Here is a 14,454-nt window from a genome sequence, read left to right as displayed (position 1 = left end):
CTTAATAATCTTTTGTCATGTAATAGTTCAAGATATATTATGTCCTGTTTCTGTTTCTAGTAACTCTGACAAAGAAAAGCCAGTGGTAATATGAATATAGAGTGTGCAAATGTAGATAACTATAATTTGTGCACATAGTAATGACCTGTAAATTACTTTAATCTACTTGACTAACCACAAACCTCAGTGTGGTTAGTAAAGTAGATAATAGTGGCTCACAGGTTAACACACTGAATTTATATCTTGTCTTTGATATATAATTCAAACCAGTCCACCGAGACGAGAGGAATCCAGGTCAGAATGTCATCAAACATTTTGTGGGACTCGGGGCAAAGCTTTGTGTTGCACGGTTGCAATGTGCTGTAAAACTTGGATTCAAATTTACAAATACACACAAAAGCATGTGTAAAAAAAAGTATGCATTCACAACTGTCCCGAATACCATTTTTGGGCTTCAGTGAAAAATATTCAAAGCTATTCGAAGCTTCGGGACAGTGTCGCTGCCGCACTAATGTACACACACGCACCTCTACACATAACAAACAGCGATATCCGTCTGAGAATAACTAATAATAATTAATTTGAATACGAATAATGAATAATGTTGTGGGATTATTCCTTATTCATGGGCTATTTTGGGATTTATACATTATTATTACAAACTATTAAAAAAAAAAACAACGAAGCATTCGAATGCTGATTTGACGGTCTATTACCATGACAACAGTCGAAGATTCGAAGCATTTCGGTCAGCCCTACTAAAAAGACAGATTGTTTTGCGTGTACACACACTTTAATGATAATTTAATTCAAAATTGCTTTATGTAACAAAGTGGCGAAGATATTTTGTATTCTTTATTCTTCTCGGTAACTCATAGCCTCAGGCGTCAGAAGAGTTTTGTGATGATAACAGGTGTGTAAGGTTGCAAAACAGGTTTTCATATTATCAGCTAAATCGTACACAGAATTATACATATCAGATGATAAATTACACTAGTTGTTAAATAGACTATTAAAGCATAATATGCAGCGGTATGTTCTGTAATTGGTTCCTAACAGTGCAATTGCTGCTTTGACAGTTAATATTGATATTGCCAATGCAGAAATTAGTCTTCAGGGACTCTGCTGAATTTCAGGCCCATGATAATGGTTGGCATTTACTGCACGTAAGAATCAGGTTAATTAAAGTTCTGTAGACTTTCATTTATGTCTGATTGTAATAGTGGGTGTTAGGCTTGTGCATATTAGGCATACAGATTCACGAAAGCTATGTTGAGAGAAAATGCAACTAGCTCTATGAACTTACCTTCCTGTTCTGCAGGTACATCGTAGCTGTATTCAATGTAACATGTGTAACATATGTGTGACTTATTATTACATTGTTGCATTTGTTATTTAAAATTGTAAATAATCTGCCGACAGATTCCGCTCTCTCTTTCTCTCCCAGTCTCCGACACATGTACACAGCCAAATGTGGAGTAGGCATCATCACTGTTGCCCTAAAAGCGTCAAATAACATTTTAATGTCTGCCGAAATCTCAGCTGGGCCATTTAATGAATTCATGAATGGAATTATAATATCAATGAAGCCTCAGAAGTTGGAGTAGAGCTCATTCATGGAATGTTTCTAATGATGATAAAATATGATTCATTTATGAATTAAATCTATGTATTAATTACTGTATGAATGCTTGAGGGCAGTAAAAATTAACATTACTGAGATTTACACATTTATCTATGTCTAATAAAAAATAGAAATTTGGTGTAGCACAGATATGGTGTCATAAGGTAAAAGTGTATGAAAACTCTCCTTGCTGTGCTAATGAGCCCTCATACTGTTGGAATAACAATTAATTAAATCCCTCTGGCTTCACTGTAGAGCTTTGATTATTCTAGTTGTTTGACTGTGTTAGTCAAGAGTACATTTCACTCACAATATGTCTTAAAGTTTTCCATTTTAAGATTTTTATTTTACTAATTTGTTTTTGCCTATGCCTGTGTTTTAGCCTTATGTAACTAACGCATGTGCTTTTCAAATATGGAATATGTATAAAAACAATTATATATTGAAAAAATGTACTCTATATATTCTAACAGTCATCTCTCAATGCTGTTTTTCAGGCCTACACATGGCTGCAGAAAGAGATGGGCCCTGAAACCGACCCAGTGGTTATTGTCCGTTTTATTGGCTCCAGCCTGCTCTCCACAGACCTACGCACCCTCCTCCAGAGCATTTGTGAACAGATTGCAATAAACTACCGCTGCCTGATTCACTTTTTGCCTAACAAGATCCAGGAGATGAGGGAGCTCCTGATCAACCTTCTAGGGGAATCTACATTCCACCGGCCCTTGGTCATCGTCCTGGATGCCCTTGAGCAGCTTTCAGATTCCGACGAAGTTCGCAAGCTGTGGTGGCTCCCCATACATCTGCCTCGGACAGTCCGCATTGTAGTCTCAACGTTGCCCAACAAACATGGCATCCTGCAGAAGCTTCGACAGCTCATCCATGATGAGGGGTATTATGTGGAATTAATCCAGAGGGACCGCAAGGTCTGCAGCCAAACGTTAAAACAGCAGTTGCTGGAGGTGAAGAGAAAGGTCACATCGGGCCAACAGATCTATGTCAATGAAGCGCTTGCCAAGTGTACATTGCCAATGTATGTCAACCTCATCTACAGAGAAGTAGTTCATTGGAGGTCTCACAAAGATGTGGACGACAGGTCTCTGTGCTCCACAGTGCATGAAAGCATAGAACAGCTCTTCTACTCAGTGGAGAACAAGTTGGGCCAACGATTTGTCTTCCGAGCATTAGGGTATATCACCATGGCCAAGGCTGGGCTAACTGAGGTAGAGCTGGAAGATATTCTGTCCCTTGATAATATAGTTCTTGGCGATGTCATTGTGGCAACTTACCTCAAAAACCCCTTGAGGATCTCCTATGATTTGGTTGCAAGGCTCAAAGAGGAGCTGGCTGGTTATCTGGTGGAACGTCAGGTACGTAATGTCACCTTGATGGTTTGGGCCAACAGACACCTGCATCTCATTGCCCAGAAGCTGTATCTTAGCAACGAGGAGGACGTCCATCAAATGCACAGCCTCCTAGCTGAGTACTTCCTGGGGGCATGGGCAGGAGGCAGGAAGAAGATCTTCACTTACGATAACAACCATTTCACTTCCCTGAATATAGCTCACCACAAAAACCCCCACCTTCAGCAGTCCCATGAAAAAACATCCTCTGACAAGTACTCCTATGACAGACAGACTCCAGAGCAGCCTTGGGTGTTCCAGTGCAATCTTTTGGAGCCTGACATTTTCTTTGTCAACCATAGGAAGATGACAGAGCTGGTGTACCACCTTACCAGGAGTGGGCGCACTGATGACCTCATGTTCGGTGTCATCATGAACTTCAGCTGGTTGTACACAATGATCAAGATTGGCCAGTTTGAAAAGGCTTTAACAGACATTGACCTAGCTTACAGCTACACCCAAGAAAAAGAACTGAAGTTCCTGGCCACCACTCTCCGTAGCATCAAGGTTAAAGTAATAAAGAACCCAGCGTCTCTGTCTGCAGAACTGCAGCAAAGGCTTCTGCCTGTTGTCACCTCCCTCCCCAAGCTCAGACACCTCCTCCTGGAGTGTGACAAAGATGGCCCGAAGTACTGCTCCATTGTGCCTCTCCACTCCTCTATGGATGTCACATACAGTCCAGAGAGGCTTCCTCTGTGCTCTAGCTACATGCAGATTGTGGAGATCTTGCCCACTCTCGCCCCAAACATAGTCCTTGTAGCCCTCGAAGATGGGTCTGTCAGCACCTGGGATGTAGAGAGCAGACAACTTCAAAGACAGATCGACACAGCCAGATCCGTTGTGCTTGGAATCAGGCTAACCACTGATGAAAAGTATCTGGTCGTGGCCACAACCAAAAACACGTTGCTCATCTATGATAATCACAAATCCTGCCTTTTATCTGAGGTTGAAATCAAGGGATCCAAGCATGGTGGTGTCACTGGTGGGGTGGCCTTCATCAATGGTTTTACTTTGTCCACACATCATGCTTTGGCTTGGCTTGAGGCTAGTAAAGACGTCAACGTTATTGACCTACTCTACGGTTGGCCTCTCTACCAGTTCCATTGCTGGTACGAGGTGACTTGTGTCCAGTGCTCTCCAGATGGAATGTATGCCTTCTGTGGCCAGTACCTCAACACTGCAACCATCTTTCATCTGGGAAATGGGGACAAGTTGGCCACTGTCACCTCTGAGTTTTCTGGGGGATTCGTAAAGTCCATTCTAGTTCTGGACACCCTTCACCAAATGGTGATGGTTGACAATGAAGGGAGTTTGTCAGTATGGAACACCAAAGAGATCACCAACCCACGTCTGATGGAGGATTACGATTGCAGAGGGGATGACAGTGAAGTGGTGGGCATTGAGTTATCTGAAGACCAGCGCTCCATTCTCATTTGCAAGGCCAGAAGTATCGAGGTTCTGGACACAAAAGTATGGAAAATGGTAGAGAAGTTCAAAGCCAAACGCACTGAACGCTTCGTGGCTGCTGTTCTCTCCAAGAATGGACAAAGCATTGTGGCCTCCATGGAGAACACCTCCTCCATCTTTGTCTGGAGGAGGGACAGTGGACAGTGCATGGCTAGCCTGATTGAGATCTCAGGTGCTATCGTCAAACTCATCAAATCAGCCCACCACAACCTGCTCCTTTCTGTTGCCAGCAGTGGGGTGCTGTCTGTCTGGGACATTGATATCATCACCGCCATGTCCAATATCGACAAAACAGGCAAGAAGATCCAGACCTTGCAGCTGTCCGGCAGAGAGGATTATGTGTTTACTATGGACGGTTCAGAAGCTGTCCACAAGTGGAACTTCAGCACCGGCTTTATTGAGACAGTCTTCAAGCACGAGAGCATAGTGGAGAACTGTGTACTAACTTCCTCAGGGGATCTCATGGTGACTTCAGATGACAAATCCAGTCAGTACATTTGGCAAACCAACACTGGAGAAAACATCTTCCGCATCAATGGACAGAGAATATCACAGCTGCTAATCACCCACAACGACCAGTTTGTGGTGTCCCTTTGTGAGCAGAACGCCTCCAGAGTGTGGAGGCTCGGGACTGGGCACAAAGTGTGTAACATTTTAGTCACCCTCCAGAATGCACTGATCACCACAGCAAACACTTTCCTTGTGGGAACCTCCAAAAACAAGCTCCTCGCTGTCAGCCTGTGGTCGGGCAGCGTATCCAAGAAGTTTGTCTGTGATGATGGCATCAGCATCGTCAACTTCAAGCTCATTCCTGACTGCCCTGACTGCGTGGTGTTCATCACATCCACAGAGACCGTCATCATCTGGAGTGTGGCAGATGAGTCAGTTTGCAGGCGAGTCCAGCTGCCAACCAACTTCCTCAAAAATCTAGAGGACTTCCAGATCTCGCCTAATGGGAAACTAGGAATTGTCTCCAAAGGTGATGAGAATATTAATGTCCTGGATCTTCACAGCGGGAAGCTGAGGCTTGTCCATGCTGCTGGTATAATTTGGCGTCAGAAATTATCAAGAGATGGACGTTATCTAGTGTATGTCTGTTTCCAGAACTGTGATGAAGACGATGAAGCTGGTGTTGTGTCCAATCTGATCGTGATGCGCCTTGCTGATGGCAAGAGCATCGGCACATGCTCCCTATACAAGACACCCACCTTCCTGTCTCTCTCCCAGCGAGCACTAAACATCATCATTGGCTTCGAGGACGGCAGCATCGGCACATACACAGTAGTGGATCGTGTGGATGCTGCACTCAAGATAAAGATAGCCACCTCCAACAGCCGACAGATTGTCAACAATGCCTCGCAGAAGGTGCGGCCCAAATGTGGCAACCATTCCTTTAAGACCGTTGCCGACTGCACTTGGAGGGAGTCAACCGAGGTCTTCTCCAGGGACAGCCCTATCAACGTGTCGGACTCTGGTGAGGGTGAGTCGACCACGCCTACAAAAAAGAGTGAACTGCTGCAGTCATAGGTGGAGATCAGAGAAGCGGGGGGAGTTAGGACAGGCAGGTGGAGATAGGTGAGGAAGTTTAGAATCTCTGGGGTTGCAGTTGATTCTTGTTTACAGCCACGTGATTCAGCTGCAGATGTCAGCCCTCTGGGTAGTTAATGGGCCGACCGTTTTAACGCTGCACTCAAATTATGTATTACTTACTTCCAACTTATGATACAGTTTCTTTTTGATTTACACACGAAGACTGTTAGAAAAATGCTATGTTTTTTGAAAAGAAGAAAAATGTAAATTCTGTGAGTATTAGTTCGCCATTATGTGTCCTTTTGCATTTGAAGAACAAAGTTATTATTCAAATGTCTTGGTCAAACATTTTCAAAGCCATTCCAGTGATCTTAGCCACTTTCATTGTACACTATCTTTATTTACATTGTGCACATTAAGCCATAATGTTTAAGAATAGATTTATGTTTGTATCAACATCAGTCAATACTGTACAAAAAAAAGGAAGAACTATGAACATATGTACATATCCCTTTTTGGCTGCTGCAATTTGTGCAACTCCTTAAAAATGTTATGTTGTGCTTAATGCAATCAAAGTGAGTGCCTGGAATTTAAAATGTTCTTTATGTGCAGATTACAAGATTTATGAAAATGCAGGGAATTTGTAAACACAGTATACACACAGTTACATAATACTTGCATTGATGTTAAATCTAAACAATCAGTGTATTGAGATCCAGTCAACAACACGAGAGATCGATGGCATTGCTCTTTGTAATGATAGCTGTAGAAATTTCTTGGAACAGTTTACGTAAATTTGGTGTGAATTTACCTGCAGTTCCATCAGTTTGTGTGCTGTTTGTGTTAAGGGAAACACCACTATTGAGCATACAGTGTAGCATAGCACCATACACATTCACGCCTTAAACAGTGTACTTGCTTTAGGTTTAGTGGACTTTCTTCAAATGTTCCAGTAGAAAAGGACAGAGTGATATTAGCCCAATGTTTCACTGAAACAACTTGGCCATGTGAATATATTTATAGGTTTAGACAGTGGAAGCACTTTATGAGTGGTTTGTGAGAAACTATTAGATTTATTCATAGGAAACATTGTGTAAATTGTTTAAAGTGATCTAGAGTTGTCTTAAAATAGTTATTGGATTTGCCTACAAAAATACACAAGGCCATGCAGGTACTTGCAGGCTACAGCTAACTTGAAATGTTACAGTCTCCATATGTATGACTGGTATCAATACAAAATTAAGATGCCGTCATCTTAACACCTGAGACAGGAAACTTGGAAATATATGGGATCAAATAAGGGTCAATAAGATTGTGAGCTTGTGAAATGATGTTTAGAAATAATTTAAAAAACCTTTGGTTGTGCTTCAGCTTTTGTAAACCTGTGAAAAAAAAACTTTGCATGGAAATTCAAGATTATGAATGTGTAGGAAAAGAAATGTAGTTGCAGAAAACATTTGACTGTCAAAATAAAATAAATGAATATATAAATAATAATATAATTTTAAAAAAAGCTAAATGATATTGTGTCAACTGGGAGATTACACTGAAAAAAAACTGCCTATTGTGAACATCTGAGTACAGGTTCAAAGCAGAAAACTGTTAGATGAACTCACATTTAAGTTACAAGTATAAAACTTTTACAGCCAAAATCATGACCAAAATTTACACTTTCAATCACTTTTTTTTACTTTTACTTGTACTTTCTGCTTCGAATCTGTACCCAGATCACACAACCAGTCTTTGAGTTATCTCACTGTTGATATTATTTGTGCACAAATTGTATTTAGACATTCTGAAATAGTTTCTACAATACAAATTGTTTCTTACATCTTCACAGTGTTTACAAGGGTGATGTAGCTCTTAATCTTTTTGACCCTCAAGCCCATAGAAATGTGACTCTGGTAACATTGTGACAGGCTGAAATAAAAGCTATTTAGATCTGGTTTTCTGACAATCTGCTGACAAAGAGTTCATCTATAAGGTTGTACCTTCTTGCAGGTGCCATGATCGCTTTTTTTAAGCATGTCTGTAATAACCCAAAACGCAATTTTGAGCTCCGATGAGACCAATTGTCTGCCAGGCATGATTGAATACACACTTACACTTTGACATATACTTTTTAAGGGCTATTCCTCTCATTATATGTTTACTAGTTTTGAACTGTTAAGATAATGGCCCTTGGATAATTACAAACTGGGTAGCAGCATCAAGCTTTAAAATACTTTATTTCCCAAGAGTTTCTAAATTGGAAAAAAAAGATATTATGTAATTGCCAAAGTCCCGATATAGTTTCATTTTGTTGACTGTCTCATTTGTTTTTTGAGGCTTGTACTGTAATTATATCGTTACCAAATTGTTTCAGTGTTCTACTGTGATTGCGTTTATGATAGAGACAATGTGCTATCTTTGCTAAAAAGTTTAAAAATATATTGGAATGCCAGTTTAAGAGTATATTTGAATGTGTCCATATGGAAGCCAGTAAACGGTATTATTGTATGTTAAGTAACTTGAATGACTTTTAATAACTTACATGTTTGCAACTCATAGTTGACATACTGGTATAATGAATGTTTCTATTGTATTCTTTGTATTGTCAGGACTGACTTACCTGTTTAGAGATTTATATTTTCATAAATGTTGTACTTACATTTTGTTACAGAGTTGTTTAACTGGAATTCAAACAGAAAAGAAACTTATGTCTGAAGCAATATGAAACTAGTGTGTATGCATCGTTTGTATGGAACATTTTAATGTAATAAAATGGTTCACTTTTTGCCTCCACTGCACTGCCTCTGGCTTTTCACTGTAATAAGAGGTTGCTACAGGATGCTGCGTTCGTGTTTCTGCATAAAGCCTTTTATTTACTGCCTTTGAGTTCAGAGAAGACGATGACTGATGTGAACAAACTGTCTTCTAATTGGCTACAATCAGCCCAGTCTTGACGTACCAGTCGCTGTAAGTTAAGTTAAGCAGAGCACGCTGTGAAACAGGTAATTCATGTTTTTTTGTGTTTTGTTTTCCAGAATCAGAAAACACTGACAGCGCTGAAAGCCTCACACACACACACACACAACTAGAGCTGTAAAATGATTTGATAGGCCACTAATTGCGCTTCTCCGCTTGATGCCACATGCCAGACAAGCGTGGTGAATATTTCTCCAACACTGGCTGACATTGTCATTATAATTAGCAGATGCATGTGTGGTTGCACCTGTACGGTGCCCTGCGCCAAACACACACACACACACACAAACTTGCAAAGGCAAACACATCCAGGATCAAGCTGTGATTGGCCAATAAAAGCCTGTTGCTTTGGGCTACCGTTTTAATTTCCCAGTGGTGTCACTCTAAGCCAATCTATGTGTGTTTGTGTGCGCGAGTGTGTATGTGTGTGTGTGTCCTGTCTCCACAGCAACATCAGGTTCATAGCGGTGACGGGCTTGGTCACGCCTCTCATTGTAATGATGGTGAGCTCATGTCTGTTGGCTATTGGGGCTGCTTCCAGTCCTTATGACAACAAGGGCTTGACTATCGCTAGCACATTCCACCTGCAGCGCCACACAGGCATATAATTGCACCTCTTGTTTGTTGAACAGGAGGTCTCCACAGGTCATAATGTGTGTGTTTTTCTATGTGTGTGTGTGTGTTCTACAGTACGTACAGTATGACATTGCTTCGTATTTGCTCAAACCTAAAATAGCCTCTTCATTGTCAACTGCATTGACTCTATAAGAAACCTATGAGTCACCCATATGTCTCCCCATCCCCCTTCTACTCTCTGGCAGGCCAGATAAACCAGCCACAACTAAACACTTTTACCTTACTGGCAGCTGAAATTTAAGTAGGAGCAAAACCCTGCGCCGTATAAGCTCAAAAAATACTCCAAATCCTCTGTTTGTTTGAGTAACTAGAAGTCTTTCACCAAATATGGCATGTTTGCATGGGGAATTCACACCAATTTTGGACAGCTCAATGTCAAAACTTACATTTTATAAAGTACCATTCCTTGTCTGTGAGGCGTGAGTTATAACAAATCCAATCACTGAGACACAATCATTTTCATCCCTTTTATCTTGTTTTTTCCCCCCACATTTCCCCCATTTGCGTCAATGCTAGACGACCAGTTTGGAAAGCCCTGACCTAATTCCCTCCGAAGCATGCTGGGAGGAGAGACGGCGATATGTGAAAGCTTCCTTGCTCTATTTTGATTTCAGGTGAGGAAACGGGAGATGTTAGAAGAGCTGTTTGCCTGTGATAGTTTAGAAGAGATTATAGCGTCCACTCTGTGCTGCTGCGGTTGGGATTTTTTTTAATGTGAACGCTCAGGACAGAGGAGGAAATTAAACATGGTGAGGGGTACAGACAATGGCAGTTAAAAAGCTCCTGCACAAAAATCCAATTTACTGACTAAACTTAAGGTTTTATTGGAATTAATCATTACAGTGAAGGGCTTTTCTTTCTCTTTTGATTTTAAACAATGAGACTAATTTAAAGGCACCAGTCCAGGAATGACTCAGTACATATCAAAGTCCATTTGTTTTTCTGCCAACTGACACGTCACTGCCGAAGCCCAACAATGAGGATATTCAACAATGTCTGACAACGAATCACAGTAATCGCTTTTTTAGTATGAAGAATCATTAAAATGTCAAAGGTGACATTAAGATTTAGTCTGAGGTCATGCGCACCCAAAATAAACATTCAAATTACTTCTTGTTATTTTAGTTACAGAAAAAAGTCAAAACAACAAAGTTTTTTTTACCCTATTTTTAGCAAGTTTCAAAGTATATTCTTGAAAACTTTTGGAGATTTCAGTCAGCAAGTGTCAGATGGAGGCCAACTTTGAGCCTCGACTTTTAAGCCAACATAGACGAAAACCTTCTTAGAGTTCATACGTTGAGAAGTGGAACAATATTTTCGATACATTATGAAACTGTAGCGGGCTAGATGTCGGAACACTTTGATTTCATTTGAACTAGGCTAGAAAATGGTTGATTATGATTGGATAAAGGTCCAACATGTTAGACGCCATATAGACATTATTGCCAACGTTCTACCTACCTTAGACATTGCCACTTTATTACTATAACACCTGAAAGTGGGGGGACAACAAGACTTGTCCCCCCCTATTCACACACATGGTCCTAAACATCTCATTAATTTTTGCATTTTCTTATTAATTTATAAATGGGTGCTGTCCGTGGTGCTGAATTTCTAACAGAACAGAACTTAAACTTAAACTTTAACAGAACTTAAAGCAGCAGCGAGTAGAAATGGAGCAAATATGATTAAAAAAAGTTATTTTATAAAACGGTCACTATATCCTGTCAGTAGTGCATGAGACAGGTCATCTAAAAAAAAATCACATGAGGAGGTGCAGAAGTCTAGTTTCTGTCAGAGAGCTTGAATTACAATATGCTGAAAGGTTATTATGGATTTTTTGCCCAATGATGTCAAACATATACTGCCTAGTGCAGCTTTAAGTGGACTGACTAACATGCAGCTAAATCCAGGCATAATTGCACACATAGTTACATGAGCAGTTCAGTCCCAACGGTAAAGCCACAGAGAAAGAAGGCGATGTGTATTTCACTCACCATATTCGAAGAGGAAGGCCATTCTCCTGCCTTTTCGTGGTGGCGAAGTGGTCAATAACCATGTCGTATAAGTTCCCACTGGCCTTTAGGTCTTCCACAACAACAGTCAGTGGATATTTTGGCTAGGTTGACAAGTCTGTCAAATCCACATGTGTGCCTCAGGTACGCTTTTATCCTTTTTAGTCAGGAAAAGAAGCAAATCCTTGTCAAGAAGGAGACACGGCAAGCAAAATGAAGTTTAGAGCTACCAGCTAAACTAACGTTAGACTGCTGTAGTTTAGTAAAATAGTTTCTTACAAACAACTCCACTCTCAATAACTGCACTTGCTAATGTTTGCTACCTGCTAAAGGTGATATCAATACGACGTTGCTGCAATTTGATTGGTGGAGGGTTGGCAGGTGGCATCATAGCCTCATCTGATTGGTTAATCCCTAAAACAATCTCACCACGGACATTACATTACTCCACAACAGGAGTGCAGTACCATGTTTTCACCACACATAGCAGTTAGGGGGGCGCTGTTTCACTCTTTGTAAAAACACTCAATGTCTCCTGGCTGTTCAAATTCAACACACAGATATGAGAGTGGTATCTGTTTATCTCACTCTTTGCAACAAAGCAAATAAGTGTATTTTCCTTAAATGTTAAACTATTTATTTGTATGTTTTTATGATAACTTTCGGACACTCTCTTTCCTCTGTGTTTCACTCTTTCAAAAAAGCATTGTTGTAAAAAGAAAAATGTAAAAAAAGGAGGAAGCAGTGCAGTGAGAACATGCAGTGCCGCTGGCCGTGTCTTTGAAAATGTGTAGATAGAAGGGCTCTATTTTGCATTTGACGTGTCACATTGTTGTCATGTTTTGTGTCTTTGCCAGGATGTTAGCCGCCATTCCTGTCAACCGCAGCCACGGCAGGAAAAACATTCAGAGATATTCAGAGTATTTTCTTTTTCCAAGAGCCTGTTTCCAAAAGTGCTTCATACCTTCATAGTCACACATTCATTCTGCAGTCATGGAAAAGCATTTATTGCAGTCAGAGAAGTTGTTCAGAACAGTTTCCACTTGTTTTTTTAACAATTCATTTATGTCATTTTCACTATAAAGCACATCCCAGAGTAAGATAAGGCCAAAAAACTACCTCCCTGTAGTCCCCTTTAACCCATACTCTATGTTATCATTTGTAACATCTTCATGAGGCAGCACCAAATAAAACTTTAATGTCTCTGCATCTGTAAACACTCAAACCGGTTTTTCAGTTTTGCATCATCCTCAGGGAAGTAATTTGTCTATCAAATCATACAAGACAGTAAAGATGCAACAAAAAAATACATTGTTCAAGAGCACTTATGATGGATAGTCCCTGAAAACAGGTTACATTACATTACATTATTTCCTCCACTTTTTAATATTAATAATAATAACTCTTTTGTACATGTTTTCAGTGTAAATGTTGGATCAGACTCACACTCAGAGACTTTTCTTTTTTTTTTCCTGTTCTGGGTTGAAGCCAAGTTTTGTTAAGTAAGTACCAAGTGTTAAGGGGTGATTCCACTCTAATCGCATCGAAGTCATATGATCAACTGTGAGGAGGCTGGTCAGGTTAAGCTGAGTCAAGCTAGACACAGTTTAGCACATCAAAACAGGAAGTCAATTATATTAAAACCTCATCTTGATGGTGTTCTGTAAATATTAATGTGGGTAAATTATGACCCCCAGATGGTAATTATTATTAGGCAGGCATTTACTAATATAACTTAAAATCAATTGAGGCTTGCTGCTTTTTTGTTTGTGATCTCTTAAAATGAAGCAGCTCCTCTTCTCAGGTTATGGTTGTGTTAGTGTGGATGGGATTTGTGAACAGTTGTTTGTCCTTTTTGTTTTATCTTGGGACCCCTGTTTTAACTTTTTTAACCTCTTTTGCCCTTTGTAAAGCAATTTGTAAATTTTACTATATGATAATAACTAAGTAACCTACTCAGAGACTAGCAATTATACCACTGTGTAAAAATACTCTGTTACTAGTAAGTGTCTTGCATTCAAAATGTTATTTAAGTAAAAGTATAATGCTTAAAGTACCAAAAGTATTAAATCGTGAGTGATCGCATGATTGTCCATGATTAATCACGATTAATGCACATTTTTTATCTGTTGAAAATGTACCTTAAAGGGAGATTTGTCAAGTATTTAATACTCTTATCAGCAGGGTAGCGGGCAAATATGCAGTTTTATGCAAATGTATGTATATATTTATTATTGGAAATCAATTAAAACAAAACAATGACAAATATTGTCCAGAAACCCTCACAGGTACTGCATTTAGCATAAAACAATATGCTCAAATCATAACATGGCAATCTCAAGCCCAACAGGCAACAACAGCTGTCAGTGTGTCAGTGTGCTGACTTGACTATGACTTGCCCCAAACTGCATGTGATTATCATAAAGTGGGCATGTCTGTAAAGGGGAGACTCGTGGATACCCATAGAACCCATTTTCATTCACATATCTTGAGGTCAGAGGTCAAGGGACCCCTTTGAAAATGGCCATGTCAGTTTTTCCTGGACAAAACTTTGCGTAAGTTTCTAACATTATTTAAACTAGTATGACATGGTTGGCCTCATCCTCCCGACCGACGGAGACACCGGAGTTTTGGTCGGAGACGATGACGTTTCTCGCTGCGGAGCCCCATCACTTCACAAGACACGGGAAACCTCTGTTGGTCTGGAGGAGCTGCAGCAGTTATTTCTGCACAGACGTCCAGTTTTCACTAGATATTCTCAGAGCTAAACTAACTCTTCTGCAGCTTCACCAGATATAACTTTGCGGTTTTG

The 14,454-nt window shown here is 40.2% G+C and overlaps 1 protein-coding gene across 2 annotated transcripts in view; it reads left to right on the top strand.

The window, feature by feature from the left end:
* nwd2 (NACHT and WD repeat domain containing 2) overlaps nucleotides 1–8,803 on the top strand; it is a 56,206-nt gene extending 47,403 nt beyond the window's left edge. For both annotated transcript variants that reach the window (XM_074624117.1, XM_074624118.1), the window contains exon 8: nucleotides 2,122–8,803. In XM_074624117.1, the coding sequence (XP_074480218.1) occupies nucleotides 2,122–6,021 (3,900 nt within the window). In that variant the 3' untranslated portion in view covers nucleotides 6,022–8,803. The remainder of the gene's footprint in view (nucleotides 1–2,121) is intronic.
* Nucleotides 8,804–14,454: the final 5,651 nt, after the last annotated feature.

This window comes from Sebastes fasciatus, chromosome 22 (genome assembly GCF_043250625.1).
Source record: "Sebastes fasciatus isolate fSebFas1 chromosome 22, fSebFas1.pri, whole genome shotgun sequence".
Taxonomy (NCBI): Eukaryota; Metazoa; Chordata; class Actinopteri; order Perciformes; family Sebastidae; genus Sebastes; species Sebastes fasciatus.
The sequence above is the reverse complement of the archived record's forward strand: the minus strand, read 5'-3'. Positions and strand labels throughout refer to the sequence as shown.